The 15,000-nt window shown below is 50.7% G+C and overlaps 1 protein-coding gene across 3 annotated transcripts in view; it reads right to left on the reverse strand.

The window, feature by feature from the left end:
• Positions 1-15,000, reverse strand: part of PBX3 (PBX homeobox 3) — a 100,451-nt gene that overhangs the window by 4,399 nt on the left and 81,052 nt on the right. For all 3 annotated transcript variants that reach the window (XM_062505409.1, XM_062505408.1, XM_062505410.1), the window contains 4 exons: positions 13,373-13,614; positions 9,435-9,625; positions 7,576-7,711; positions 1,076-1,241 (listed from right to left, as the gene is read on the reverse strand). In XM_062505409.1, coding sequence (XP_062361393.1) covers positions 1,076-1,241; positions 7,576-7,711; positions 9,435-9,625; positions 13,373-13,614 — 735 coding nt within the window. The remainder of the gene's footprint in view (positions 1-1,075; positions 1,242-7,575; positions 7,712-9,434; positions 9,626-13,372; positions 13,615-15,000) is intronic.

The raw sequence follows: 15,000 nt of genomic DNA on the forward strand, positions 1-15,000 counted from the left end.
AAGGAGAAGCAGCAGGAGAGGAGAGGACAGGCAGGGCTCAGTGGAGGGGAAGCTGCTGCCCTGGCGTGGGGTGAGCGTGGCCACCGGCCCCCCAGCACGGGCCACCATATCCCGGCTCTCATCCCCACACCAGAGCTCTGTGCTGGGCAAGCCTGGAATTCCCTGCAACCCAGGACAGCTCTTCCCTCTGAAAGAGCAGCCTGTACAACAACATTTCCATATCACCCTGTGGATCACTCCATCATGAGGTGCCGTCACCAAACACTCATTTTGAGCCTGTGCTTCTTGTCTCCTTCCAAAGGGAATTGTTGGCAGTTCCCAATTATGTGGTTTATTACTATCAAAGAAGGAACCTTTTTCTTACTTTCTTTTAGTTAAAGTCTTCTTTTCCCCATGGCTTTCTATCCTCTTTAAAAGTCAACGAAGTCACAGCAAAACTTGACTGCAAATAGTGTTTGTGCTTGTGGCAACCTTTGCCCCTGGAGTCCAAAAGAGCAACGCTCCCCCCACACACTCCCTGACTAATGCAGTGCTCAGGCTTGCAAAATGTCATCAGCACACCAGTGAGACCTGTAGCAGAACATGTCGCAGAGTAACACCAAATTAAAGTTCCATCCTTTGATTTCTGTTTATAACATTAACTCCATTTCAAGCCATCTAGAGTTTAAACTCCAATTAGAGCATGCTAAAATATTCCTCTGTTTTGTTGCTATCTTGACAATAAATTTAAGAGTTCTACAAAACCAGACTTGGACCTCTGCCCCATTTTTCAGTGAATACAAAAAAGCTTAAAGTAACTACAGAAACAAAGAAGGTGCCAGAAGCCAGAGCCAGGCAGCTGTTATCACTGCAGGAATTACATGAGCCCCACTCTAGGGCTGTGGGAGCTTGACTGTGGAGCTGCTGGGATCACCCAGGGCAGTGCTCAACCCTCGTGGTCCAACCTGGACATCCCTGGGCTCAGGACTGCTCCCCGTGCCACGACTGGGACTGCTAAAGAGCTGCATCCTCCTCATCCCGACCGAGCTCGCTCCGTGATGCGCGGCTCTCTGGGGTGCAGCAGCTGGGTACGTACCAGAATTTGGGGTGGTGGGGGAGTTGGTCTGGTTGTTCTGGACAGCCGCAGCCACGGCGTGCGCTGCAGTCACAGCCGTCTTTGCCGCGTACAGATTGGCTTCCTCCTGGAACTTCCCGATGTTCTTCTTGTACCTGATTCTCTTATTGCCAAACCAGTTGGACACCTGCAGTGAAGAGAGGTGGGAAGGGTGAAGGACATGAAGTGCTTGGCTGGGCAAAGCCGGATCCCTTTGAGATGTCATTTTGAGATGCCAGAAACAAAACCTGTATCTGCTCCAGGTAACCGAGCACTAACCCGGATCAGTTAAACATCGCTGGGGAGCTGAACAAGACCTGGCTCTGCTGCTCCCTTGGCAAACTGAGGCACAACAAGTGACTGCTGACTGCACCTATCCCAGAGCTTGCTGTACTACAGCATTGTCTGCTGCCACCATGGGCCATTTGTCAACGAAACTGGTGCAAGACCCAGAAAGCTGCTCAGGGGGGAACCAAGGTCCGGTTGACTGAGGGCGAGTGGGCAGTGAGAGCAGTTGTTCTTTATTTTTGGGCTGGAACAACCTTGGCAGGCCACTCACAGAATCGTGTCTGGTCGACTGAAAATGAAAGGAATCATATAAATCAATAATGGCTGAAAAGTCCCTTTGTCATGTCCCTTTGAAGATGCTGTACTGAAGCCAAGGTGGCTCCCAGGGCACCGACTATTAACCCACACAGGGGTCACGCCTGGAGCAGCTCAGGGAACTTTGTACAGTCTTGCTTAGGGGCTTTGTTTAACTTCAGCTGCTGTAACAGAGCTCCTAAATAACAAACCCAGTTTGGAACATGGACAATGGCCAACACAGCAGAGACAATAAAAGAACTGCTCCAGTGTTAAAGAGGAAGGGACCAGTGACAGCCCAGTGGTTATCAGGGTGTGGCAGGGGCTGGGCTCCAGCACAGCACCCAGTTCAGGACCCTGCTAAGGCAGGAGTCAAATCCTGTTCTATTTGATGCAGCACAGCTTTTGTTTAACCACAATTAATGGAAAACCTCTGGCCTTTACCAGTAATATGGAAGGCACCTTATGCATCCTGCTCCCCTGATAATACTCCACCATGTTCTATATATTGCACTTAATATCACCTTGTCAGTCAGAGAAGCAATAATACATTAATGAAACCCAGCAAATAATTATTGTGTACAATCAGATTATGCTTTATTAACAGTATCATAATTGAGGAATCTCTGCACATCAACCGTATTGTCCACGGATGTGCACGAGACCCCTCTGTTTATGCACGCCCCTGGACCAATCAAACAACAGCCATCACTAATAAAGGTTTATTTAATTCTCACAGTAAAATTTTAATATCACTAGCAGCCTGGGGAAGCCTCAACGAGTGGATTTGCTTGACATCAGATCGTTTCCATTCTGCTAGTCCCAATACTTCTTAATCTTTAATATCAAGGCAATTAAAATTAATGGCCACTCATCCAGAGCCACTGTGGGCAGTGTTTCCTTGACATCAATTGTTTGATGGGATTACCTAGAGGTTAAACTAACAAGCAAGGTTTAATTGGAAGCAATGAGAGGAGCAGTGCTCGTACGTTATGTTTAACCCGCACACCACATCTAAATGAATATCCAGGAATGTTAAACTCCTCCTCAGACCGAGGCGTGCCCTGCATGGTGCCAGGGCTGCCAGAGGAGCTGCAGCAGCCCGGGGGTGCCACAGTCACTGTCCCCATCCCCTGTGCCCAAGGACTCTTTGTGCTGCCGTGACACAGCAGTGCAGGGCACAGCGTGAATGTGGGGACACCCAGGGACACCCAGGGGGCTGCAGCTGCAGCTGGGCGAGCACGGCTGACACAGGCAGCTGGACCTGGCCAGGACAGGCCCAGGGCACTGCTCCAGCAGGCTGTGCCAGGCAGGATTTAGGATCCCTGCCCGCTTGGAGCACAGCTCACCTGGCTTGTGCTGCTGGCACTGCCATGGTCCCAGGGAAGAGCAGGGGTGCAGGGCTGGGCTCCCCTGCCAGCACCGGGACCCGGCTCCTCACCCAGCCCCGTGCTCACCCTAAACGTGGAAGTTGTCTCCATCGTCAGCTGCCTCACAACACATTTTTCATTAAAACAAACTATCTCTTCACATAAAAAAAAAAATTAACATCTTTCTCCTCCTGATCATTGAAGGCCAATTAATTAATTTGGCTTAATTGTATATTACATTTCAAACAATACTGTTGCACTTATTTATCATGTTAATTGCAACGTTAAATAAAAAGACAATAAATTATTACTTAAATCATCACGATGCCTAATGTGGGATTTGGGATGGGGCAGGCCCACCTCGTGTCTCCAGGGGGGGTGATTTCCTGGGATAAATCAGTGCTCACTCAGCAAGGACACAGCTGACACAAGAGCCTCACTACTGGAATTAGAGAGCTACAGATTCATGGATTGTGGAAATCTTTCCACTGTGCTTCCATGATTGTAGCACAGTCTATGTTTCACACCTAAAACATGGTACAAACCTTAAAATGTTAAAAATCAATGTTGCACAGTTACAGTCTATGATCTAAACCCAAGAATTTTACCTACAGAACTACTTCATTATGCTGCAGCTTTTTTCCTTGCTTCCCACATGAAGTCCAGGGGTAAGATCCCCTCCATGCACAGTTCTCCCTGTCCACCTGCTCACAGAAACACTCAGAAGCAGCAGGGCCAGAGGGGTGCTGGAAACCAGCTCCTGCATCCTTTCTTTAAAACAATGTTAAATATATTTCCTTGTCAACCACATCCTTCTTTTGTTTGAAGCAGTGAAAAATGTTATTGCTGTACTCCACTGCCCCGCTCTCAGCACTGGCTGTGCCCTCTCTCCAACCCGTGTGATGGACTGATGGTCGTTTGTGACACCCTGAAAGAGGCTCATCTGCAAAAGTATAAAACATCAGCCTCGCAGCCATGGTAGGGGAGAACAGACAATACAGTTTATCTCCCTCCAACGTGAGCTGATGGGGCAGCTCTAAATTACAGCCGACAATGTTCTCTGCTAAGGACATTTTTTTCCCCAGAATTACCTTTTCCGCACTCTTAAAAATGAAATTGTGTGAGGTGTTCATCTTAATAAATAGTTTGTCTTTATGCTTTTCTTGAAAAACCTTCTCTACATATTATTTTAAACACCGATATCAAGACTGAAACCATCGATCTCCCACCTGCAATGAAACGATTCTGGAGACAATTTTCTTTGCAGCTCAGTAAAGTGCCATGGCAGCAGGATTTCCAGTCAGCAGCTTAATCTGGGGGGAGGATGACCCAAAACACTCACTAATTAAGTGTTTGAGGGAGAAAATGTTCTGCCATGAATCTGCCCCCAGCATGTACAAGGCACTGACAGTACAAGAGAGAAACACTTGGGATCATTGTTAGAAGAGGCTACAGAGGAGCCTGGCTTAGCCAGAGAAAGGACAAAGCATCTTCATCAAAGATGGCTGCAGAGTTTGGAAAGCCATCCTTTAATGTTATTTATTCCTTTTTCCAGCTCTTTGGCCCTCCAGGGTATTTGCAGCACAGGAGGTAAATGGGGCATGGTGACAGGCACGGCAAGGTCCAAGGGACACTTGGTCAAGGCTGAAAATACACACACTTAGAGATCTTCCATGAAAGCCCTGAGTAAGCTGCAGCTCAGTCACCTCCTCGGATGCCACTGTTTGTCCCCTGCCATGCTGTTCCTGCCAGGGTTTCAATGACTGCTCAATTCACTCTGAGTTCTGGATTGCATCCTCTGAGCTCTGCTGTCACTCACCAGAGCAGTGAGTGGGGGGGGCTGCTCTGCAGTGCCTGCTCAGAGCTCTTCTACTACATGGCCTCAAAAATATACACCCTTTTCAGGACAAAGAAAGACACCTCCAGCCCAGTTTGACCTACAAAATACCAACTAACCCTGCAGTACTGCCATGCAGCCTGTGGAAGTGCCTTTGGAAATCAGAGATTAGAACATCCATGTTATTCATGCTCCCTAGTTGTGACAGCAGATCCATCAGGAACTCAAGCAACCAGCTGATCACAGGCACTCCCTCTCTCTCACACAAGCTCCTCTCCCATTACATGATACATGGCCCCATTTCCAGCCTTTACCATATCAACCTGAGTTTCTCCAAGTCATTTATAACATCTTGCCAGAACGAAAGTTCCAGCCATGGCCAAGGGCCCAGCCCTGCATCTCTGGTGCCAGGCTGGGTGGGCAGCACTGCCCAGGGATGGCAGGCAATGTCATAGCAGGCTGGCAATGTCACCCAGCAAGGCTGAGGCTGCTGGATGCAGTGCTATGGAGAGCACAATGCAGCTACTCCCATCACTCACTCAGACTTCCTAATGGATTCAAGAAACAACTAATTCATGTCTGTATCAAATATTAAAAAGACAAACCTATACTCCTGTCACAGGCTCTCTGCCACTCCTGGGTTGTTGGACCATCTGCCTGCCTTTTATTTCATTCTACAGCATATACATTAAATCTTTTCAAACAACCAATTAAGAGAGAAATCAGATCTATTAGCACTAGAAGCAATCAGTTATGGCTTCCCAAATGTTCCATCTCATTTCCTACAGTCACTTCAGCCTTATCTTAACCTGTCTTTTTATCTCCCCACACCAAGGGATCACCGAGCCCCTTCCTGCCAGGCACTACTCACCACTGGGTACAGAGGGAACAGCTCTTCAGCAGGTCTGGTGGGCTTTTTCCCATGTCATCTCCCCCCAGTTACATTAACCAAAACTGAACAACTTTTGGTTTCTTTAAGTTGGTGTTGATGGCATGGCCTCTCCTAACTCTACAGCAGGCTGCCTTGGATCACATGGAAGATCTATGGACACCCTTACTTGAAGGAATTGCCACAAACCGTCTCATGCCAAGGACTGAGACCAGCAGCAAGAGGAAGGCTGCAGACCACAGTGTGGTCACTCATGTGCTCTCAGGCTGTTTGGCTGGTCCCTGGCATCCACAGCAGCCACAGGGATGCCCGAGGGCATGGGGAGCAGCCCAGCAGCCACCACTGCTGCAGTCACTTGTGGGATGCTAAGTGAAGGAGGGGCAATGCCAGAGGGAACCGTGTACTGCATTTCCCTCAAAAACTTCCTGCCCATCACCACAGCTATTTGTAAATGGACTGGGATAAACTGCCTTGATCCCCATCCTGTACCTGCCCCAGCACCGTGCACAGGCATTCACCAGCCGGAGTGCCAAGGAACAGACAAGGAGACAGCAAGGCACACACACCTGTGTCCTGGGGCAGCTCTGCCAGGGCTGCGACTGTGGGTGCAGCCAAAGTCAAGGAATTCCAAATTTGGAGGAGCTGGGCTGCCTTTCATTTGAAAGTCCTCAATAAAGTGCCTGAATTTTTCATGCATTCAATAGGGGCCTATAAAGTAAATCTCAACTCAGGTCTTAATTATAAAGCTAAAGGTTGAGTTGCTAATAATGCCAATACTGCAGCCTGCAATCATTAATAGTTAACACAAGCGCCGCAGGCACCATTCCTCTCAAGGAGCTGAAATATTGATAAGGGAGCTGAGGGAGCCAGGAGGAGCCAGCACACCAGCCCTGGCCACAGGAGCAGGGTGGCTGCAGAACTTGGAAACTGCAGGGCACTTCCCTGCCACACAGGTTCCAGCTCTTCCCCAAGCTGTACAAGCCAGATTTGTGTGAAAATAATTGGGGTTTCAAGCAAACTTACAGGCCATGTGGAATGCCAAGTGGTGTTTTCCTTTTGAGCTGCCTGGTGAAGGAAAACTCGATGGTGCCATCAGCCTGAGCACTGCTGCGAGGCACCAGTCTGAGCTGTCCTGTGAGTGCAAAGAACTTTGAGTACTTTGGCCCACACAGAAAGCAGCTGCAGCCAGTGACAGCACAGTCCTGACTGGGGGTGCTGGGTTTCTTCCATTAACTTCACAGTAACAGCTGTTATGTGTGGTAAAGGGAGCGGTTTTGCCACAGAGAAGCCACTTGTGTCACTTCAGCCTAGCTAGACACTGAATTTCTGATTGGCTTAGAAAACAACTTGGAGCAAAGAAATTTGGATCTATAAAGATAGATCCTAAATTTGTCAATAAACCATCCTTTCCCTGAAATCCTGAATTCAGAGCAGAGCAAGGCTCAGCCAGGAGCCTCACTGCTGTGCACTGAAAAGGCTGATGTGAAGTGAGGTGCACACCTTGCTGCTTTTTATTTTTATCTTCTTCTCTGTGCACATCATCTTTGTACCCCAACACAGTCCCAGCCACCACAGGCAGGCAGACTTTCCAGCAGAGCTCAACCACGTCCCATCGCCCTGCAAACCTCCTCATGGTCAACATACAATTATGAAGGGGTGACAGAGGTGCTTTGGGAAGGCCTGGCTCTGTACCACCCGCCTCCACTGGAACCATCTCGCAGAGCCTGGAGGGAGATGGCATCATTGCAAAGGGAGCCAGGAGATTGACACCCTGTGGGTGCAGGGGGTCCTCCCTGCTGCTTACCTGCGATACCGTGATGCTGCATTTCTTTGCCAGCTCTTCTTTGGCTTCTTCACTGGGGTAGGGGTTACTGAGGTGGGAGTAAAAATACTCGTTCAAGATTTCTGTGGCTTGTTTACTGAAGTTACGCCTTTTCCGTCTGAAATGAGAAAAGGAAAACAACATTGTTCCTCTAGATGCCAGCAGGTCTCTGGCAGGGTTGGATGGGGAGCAGCAGCCTATGTTTCACAGCCTGTACTGCAGCACAGAACAACACAGCAGAGCTGTCCTGGAACCCTGACCCCTTTGGACTCCCCAGCACCATGGGAGGGAGCAGCAGGCAGCAACAACAACCCAGTCCCACAGGGCTCTGGACTCTGCCTCTGGCTTCACACCCCCACCTCCCTGCAGGGCTCATCCCATGGGAGCACGTGCCACGTTCACCTGCTGTGCTAGAAAAGGTGAGGCAGGTGCTGAGCCAGCAGCCTCCCTTGTGGCTCCTCCACAGCCAGGTAGGTACACAGCCCAGCCCAAAGCTCCCAGCCACAGAGCCCCTCTGTGCTGGCAGCAGCCTGACAGACCTCTTCCCCTCCTTCTCCCCAGCACAGGTCAGCTCCCCGGGGATAACACAGTACCACAGGATGGGGCAGTGCTGATGTGTCCTCACACGGCCCTCCCTGAGCTAATTGGCTTCCAACTGCAAGGGGATTTCAGGGCTTTGAGACAGAGACCCATCTGTGCCTCCTCCTGCCATGGGCTGCACGGGGCCCAGGCTGTGGGACAGCCCCAGGACGTGGGACAGCCCCAGGACGTGTCACCTTGGAGCACCTGCACGTGCTCCGGCCAACAGGAGCCACCAGCCTCACCACGACGGCAGCGCCTGCACAGCTGCAGTGCCATCCCTCGTGCCAAGGGCTGCTCTCCTTCTGCAGATCCTCTGGAAGGCTCCAGTTAAACATTTCCCTGGAGCTGCTTCCCCCAGGGCTGTTGCAATCACCGCCGGTGCCGCAGGCCAGCCGGCAGCGAGCGCAATCCCCAGCGCTGCGCGAGGATCGAGGCTCGCTGCTGCTAACTGTGCTGTATCCTGGAGCAGGCAGGCTCCCTCCCTAGAGCTCTGTTTATCTCATTACTATGCTTCCGCTCATTTTGCCTTATTTACCTTCGTCCTTTTTAAAGAAATCACTCTAAAATGTACATCTGCAGGCTCTACCTTTGCGTTCCTGGAGCTCTCCATAGACATCTCCTCCAACTGCCTGCAATTACCCTGATTTCCCACACCTGCCAGTGACCTCCTTGTTAATAACATTATTTTGGTCTTGTTTAGCTCCTCACAGCTTTCAGGTGTGAAGTGTGAGCTGCTGGAGGGGGGAGGCTCGGTGTGGTGCCTGCTGCTCCTCCCTGTTCCGCCCGGCTCCGCTCCTGCTCTGCCAGCTGCCAGGGCCCTGCTCTGCAGGGGATGGGGCTGGGGATCACTATCCCACCTCATCAGGCTTCAAAACAATTCTGACTGTGCCTAACCCCCCTCCTAATCCCTGTCTGCCTGCCTCCTGGCAGCTTGTGGAGCAAGCAGCCTGCACAGGGGGCCGTGTGTCCTGGGGACGGACACCGGACTCCAACAGTGGGACAGGTGTCCAAGGTGGGGGAAACAAGCCCAGTCTTTGTGCTAAAATTTCTAGAAAACACCTTGCTGCTTCTGAAAGCCTACTGTGCAGGGGGTCCCTTCCACAGCAGCTGTGGATGAAGGTTTTGTTGGGACAGAGCAGCCTCTCCCACCCATCCCTGCTGACATGGGACACCACTCCCAGTATGGCCAGGCTCTCTGGGCTGCCCAGAAATTACTGCTTCCCCCCCAGAAGGGACAGGGGCACTTGTATCTGCCTTACCTGGCATCAAGGAACCTTGATCTTAAAATCATTACTGCTTCACAAGTGCTTTGTTTGAGCTGCATCTGGATGGAACTGAATTTTCGATGAATGATGCCCACCATCCTTTCAATCTCCTTGGGAGAAATGGGACGTGTCCGGCTCTGTTCTCTGAGGAGGTTCATTACATGAGTGGTAAATTCATTACATGCCTGTGGAGGAAGAAGAGGTTCAGATGTGGGTTTGTGCTGTCCCACAAGGACACAAGCTCTGACCTGGCTGTTGGGGGAAGGCAGCACTGGGGGCTGGGGGACCCCCACATGGCCCTGTCCCCTCCACACTGTGCTGCCCAGGCACTGAGGGGAGGCACAGGGGACCCTTGATTACCACTCCACTCAATTATTGTCACAGACCATGTTGATATAAACTTCAGACTGAGCCATCACCAGGAACCCCCTGGTCCGAGCCTCCTCACATCCTGCTGTCCTGCCTTCCCTTTGCAGGCTGGAACCTGCCAAAAACTCTGCTAGCTCCCCTCTTCCCTCTGAAGCCAGGCTGCAAAATACTTATGTAGTATGTCTGACAACCACATTTTCAAGGATTCTCCAACGTGTCAATAGATTATGTGAGGGAAGGAGTTAAAAGTGAAAAGTTTATGCATCTAAAAACTCATAATTTCCTATAACATTTGCTGAACGTCTCACAACTTATTAAGTGAAGCCATCTATGAATGCAAATGCTGATTAGCAATTTGGCAATAGCCCAACATTCGCAGAATTCACATAGCTTTTCTTTAAACCAGTAGTTCATACATGATTAATTAGAACATCTCATTTATGTAGTGTGCACTTTAGCTCATTACTCTAAGTAAAATTCGTTAAGTATTTACATTTAGATAATTAAAATCTGGGTACACCCTTAAGAAAGATGCATACACTTCAGGCAAAGTGATTTTTTTTTTTTTCTTTACACTACTGAAAGTAAATTACAGGCTAATTTACATCCTTGCAGCACCCGTTGGAGGCAGCTCAGTGAGCCCTGTGCAGAGCCCTTGGCTTGGCACTGCCATGGCACAGAGCTGCTCAGCCCAGCACCTGCCAGCCCTGGCTTTGCCAAGACTCTCCGAGCTCCAGGTGAAGGAGTTCAGCTTGTCTCACCCTCACTTCCCACCAGCACACTCTTTCTTTGATCAGGGGACAACCCGAGCATGCAGAAGTCCAGGTCCAGCCCTCTGACCAGCAGCAGGAGCACCAGCTTTGGCTCACCTGGAAATGTTGCACAGAAAGGAAAGGGACACAGGCACCAAAATGCAGCAGTTCTTCCCCCGAGATCAGGCAGCAGCTCTGATTGTTCCAAAGTACTGCTGAGCCCAAGAATTTGGCACCGGATGGATGTTCCAGGCACACAGTTTGCCACAAGCCCTATTCTTTTCAGGTCCGGGGAATTCAATTTTAAAGTACAATGAAATTGGCAACTGTTGCATTGGAAATACTTTCAGGTATGTCTTTTCTATAAGATTTAATATCAAAAACTGGATATTGAAAAGCAAAAATTAGTTTCTTGCTTTCAAGAAGCAAAGGCATTTCCCTGACTACTTAACTTGCCTGATGAGACTTGGTTTGGCTACAACTGTTTGGAGAGCCTGGGTTTAATTCATCTCCACCAGCACCTCCCCTCTGCAGAGCTGCCTCACACAGCACAGTGGGAGGAAGCTCAGAAGACTCTGATGCTTTGTCTTGTTTCTCTTGTTTATTTATAGCGTCCAAGCTACTTGATCCCTTTTCCAGGTCTATTTTTCAGGCCTCTGCTTGGTGCCCAAGACATTATTAATAATGTCGGGTTATAAGTGATGGCCTTGTTAACCTGCTCAGAAACCTTGTAGGAGCAGGGATGCTCCTGCTGCCTCAGTGCTTCATCATGACTGCATGGGAAAAGGAGAGGAAATGGCCCAAAACCATATTGAGGGACAGGGTGGCAGCCAGTGCTCTGTGAGGCTGGTGCTGGCTTCTGAGCCACCACACTTCACCCCAGTTTGAGGTGAATTCAGGAGACATCTGTGAACTTGGGAAGTGGGTTCCCAGCTGCTCCGGGAGGCCTGGGGCCCTTACAGTACTTTTGCCTACAGCAAAAAATGTATTTCAGTGTAATTACAGCAGATAGCTTTCAATATGTCATCTCTGCTATAGGAGCTGTAAATTATGGAAGGTGCTGCCTGTGCATGGCCATTTCTCCCGGCGCCCGGCGAGGGAGCGCTGCGTGATGGCGTGACACACTTTCCATTTCTCTTTCCCTTTGTTTTTGGTTGTCTTTTTTTTTTTTTTTTTTTTTTTTTTTTTTTTTTCTGAGTGCATTCCCCTGACTGGCAACAAATATCAGGATCAAACTCTGCCTGGAAAGCATCTCCAGGAAGGCGCTCTGGTTCCTGCTGCCATGGGACAGTGGGAGTGGGACAATGGGGCAGTGGGAGTGCCTGGCTGGGCAGGGACAGCAGGAGTGGCTCTGAGCAGCTCCCCTGCTGCCCATGGGGCAGGTGCCCAGCACGGGCTCCCTGCTGCAGGACAGCTCCTGCCTCCCATGACCTGTGGCGCCAGAGGCTGAGATGCCAAGCCCTGGCTGCCTCTCGGGCACTGCAATGAGACAAACCAGCAGGAGTCAGTTTGCTGCCAGGCTGGGGAAATCATCATATGTCTGTTGAGCAGACATGGCTGGGTGTCAGGATCCGTGGGGAAGCATCCATGTCTCATCCTCAGCTCTACCTCTCTCTCCTGCTCCAGCAGCATTTGAGCATCCTCCAAAACTTCCTGTGGTGTGGACGGATGGCTGTGACATTTCAGCTGAAACCTTTGTAAATAGAGCTACAGGCCAAAAAATGCTCCTGCTTCCCCCATGTCATTAAACTTATTAGAGTCCAAGGATGTTTGCCAGGAACCAGCTGCAAGCACGGAGCTGCCACTTTCTGACCCAGATCTGCCTGCAGCTTGTGTCACTGTGCCTGTGTGAGACACTCTGCTGCTGCTGCTGCTGCTGCGTGGGGCTCATTAATCCCACAGCCACCCCCATCTCAGTGCTCTGGTTGTACGGCAGGGTGAGGAGAGCTCAGGGCTCCACACAGCACTACTGGGGCCTTGGGGAGTCAGGGGAGAACAGCAGATTTGCACAAAGACCCTGACAGGTGTTTGCTCAGTTATTTGCTCTCCACTTGAACAACACAGTGAAAGAGACAACACAGACAAGGCAGTGCCACTGGCACCTGAGACACGTGGTGCTGCTGGCACCTGGTAGCATGTGGCAAACGTTCTCAGTGCCACTGGCATGGCAACGTGTTGGGTCACCAGGTCCAGTGGTGAACACAAACCTACAGGTCTCTGCAGCATGCTCTTCACTCCAAACAAAGAGACTGTCTTGGCATCTGCCTGAAGCAGGATTTCCCTAGTTCCTGTCCCAAAGCCTGGGCCAGGTGCTCTGCTGGCGCCTCACTGCCCACTCTCTTCCAGCCTGGCCAGCTGATCTGCCATGGCCAAGTCTTGTGCTAGAGTCTCCTGCCACCTGCTCCAGGAGCCTGTGGGCTGAGATGGCCAACGCAGCCCTTGTCTGCCTGTGCTCCCCAGCCTGCCAGACCCAGCCGTGTGAGACCTCATCAGGGCAGAGGGTGGCACAGAGTGACAGACATCTCTCCTCCTCTCTGCCTCTATGGGCTGAGCAAAGGGGAGAAACACAGGCTTGGGCGCTGCTCTTGTGCAGTTACAGACAACAGAAAACACTCAGGCATGCAAGACATGCATCCTGGCTCCAGCCAGCAGCTCCTTGGAGCCCAACACTCCCATCGTGGCTCTCTATGGGCAGAGGGGTGGGGAAGGGTTGTAAGGAAGGGTTGTGGTCCAGAGTGGGCAGTGGTGGGCACTAGCAAGCAGAGGAGAGCAGTGTCAGGTACACGAACAACTGAGAGGCTGATGTCTGACCTGTTCATATTTCTCCAGCTCTGTGTGATAGATTTGTCTGATCTGGGTCAATTTGGCTCTGTAATCTGAGTGTTCAATAGAGTTATCTGAAGACCCTCCAGAGGCTGCTGCGGCTGCAGCTGCTGCCGCCGATCCCCCACCTTTCTCTGGACCTGAGACTCCTTCTGCCAGAAGCATATTGTCTAGTCTCATTAGCTGAGGATCGGGAGGGTCTTCCTCCTGGGCTCCTCGGATGCTCAAACCTTGCGGAGAAAAGAGAGAAGAGAAAACACAGTCAGTACTTCTGCATCTGCCCAGCTCACTGCATGCCTGCCACGAGCCCTCTGTGACACCCACCTGCCCCGGCCCTGCCCCAGCACTGGCTCCAGCCTGGCCCCAGCACCCCAGCCAGCACTCTCTCCACAGCCAGCCCTGTAACACGCAGTCCGGCCAGTGCCACGGGGGGATGGCAGTGCTGTGGGAGCACCTCTGCTCCCACACACAGCAGGAACAGTACCTGTGTAGGCTGTGCCAGATGTGCCAGCAACACACAGCTGCCAGGCATGGACCTGGGCACCAGCAGTGTGCTCTGTGCACTCTGGGGACAGCACAGGATTCCACACTGTCTGTCCCAATGAGGACATGTAGAGGGAGATGACCCCCCCCACTGGCCAATCTTCCAACTCAGGAAAGCACAAGGCATTAATTCTGCTCTAAAATACACATCTAAAACCTGTCACCTTCATTTAAAACTATCATTCTATATAATTTCATGGGAATAATAAAAATATTTCATAATCTCTTTAAATTATTTCTGTTGCCTGTTCAGGGGTGCACAGACACAATCTGATGATACCACACATTGTCCCAGCATGTCCCTTAGCTGGCACACATGTTGGGGACAGCCCTAGCATGGCTCAGGCCACCCATGCTTCAGCCAAGGAAGGTGATGCTGTACCTGGGAGTCCCTGCAGCAGCAGGGGTGGTGGTGCCTGGCCAAGGGAGAGCTGCACCCATCCCTCATGCCCTTGTCTGCCAGGCCCCACTGCCTTGGCACAGCTCCTGGCCTCCAGTGCTGTAACACAGGGGCGATTTCCTTGGTGAGTTGTTCCCCTGTTTGTCACACTTGTCCTCTGCTCTGCTCTCAGCACATTCAGTAACATCCTGGTTTTAATCCACTCAAGCTCTCCTTCCCTTCTCATCAATGAGAATGAGAAATACTGTTGTTTTTCCTTTTCCCTTCTGGACCCTTTCTCAGTCCATTTTAACTGTGCTCTATTCCAGCTGCATTTCTGCTTTCACTGTGGAATTCACCTCCCTCCCACTATCCCATCACAGTCCCACTCTGCTCCCAAATGCAGATGCCTAGCCAAAACCTGCAGCAAAATTATTTGGTACAATTGCAGTGATGTCTGCACCATTCTCAGTCCATTTTAACTGTGCTCTATTCCAGCTGCATTTCTGCTTTCACTATGGAATTCACCTCCCTCCCACTATCCCATCACAGTCCCACTCTGCTCCCAAATGCAGATGCCTAGCCAAAACCCGCAGCAAAATTATTTGGTACAATTGCAGTGATGTCTGCACCACGTACATCCATCAAGAGACCAAAGAGAGAGGGCTTCGTCCAAAGTGACACGATCCACCCA

The sequence above is a fragment of the Cinclus cinclus genome, chromosome 19, assembly GCF_963662255.1.
Source record: "Cinclus cinclus chromosome 19, bCinCin1.1, whole genome shotgun sequence".
Lineage (NCBI taxonomy): Eukaryota > Metazoa > Chordata > Aves > Passeriformes > Cinclidae > Cinclus > Cinclus cinclus.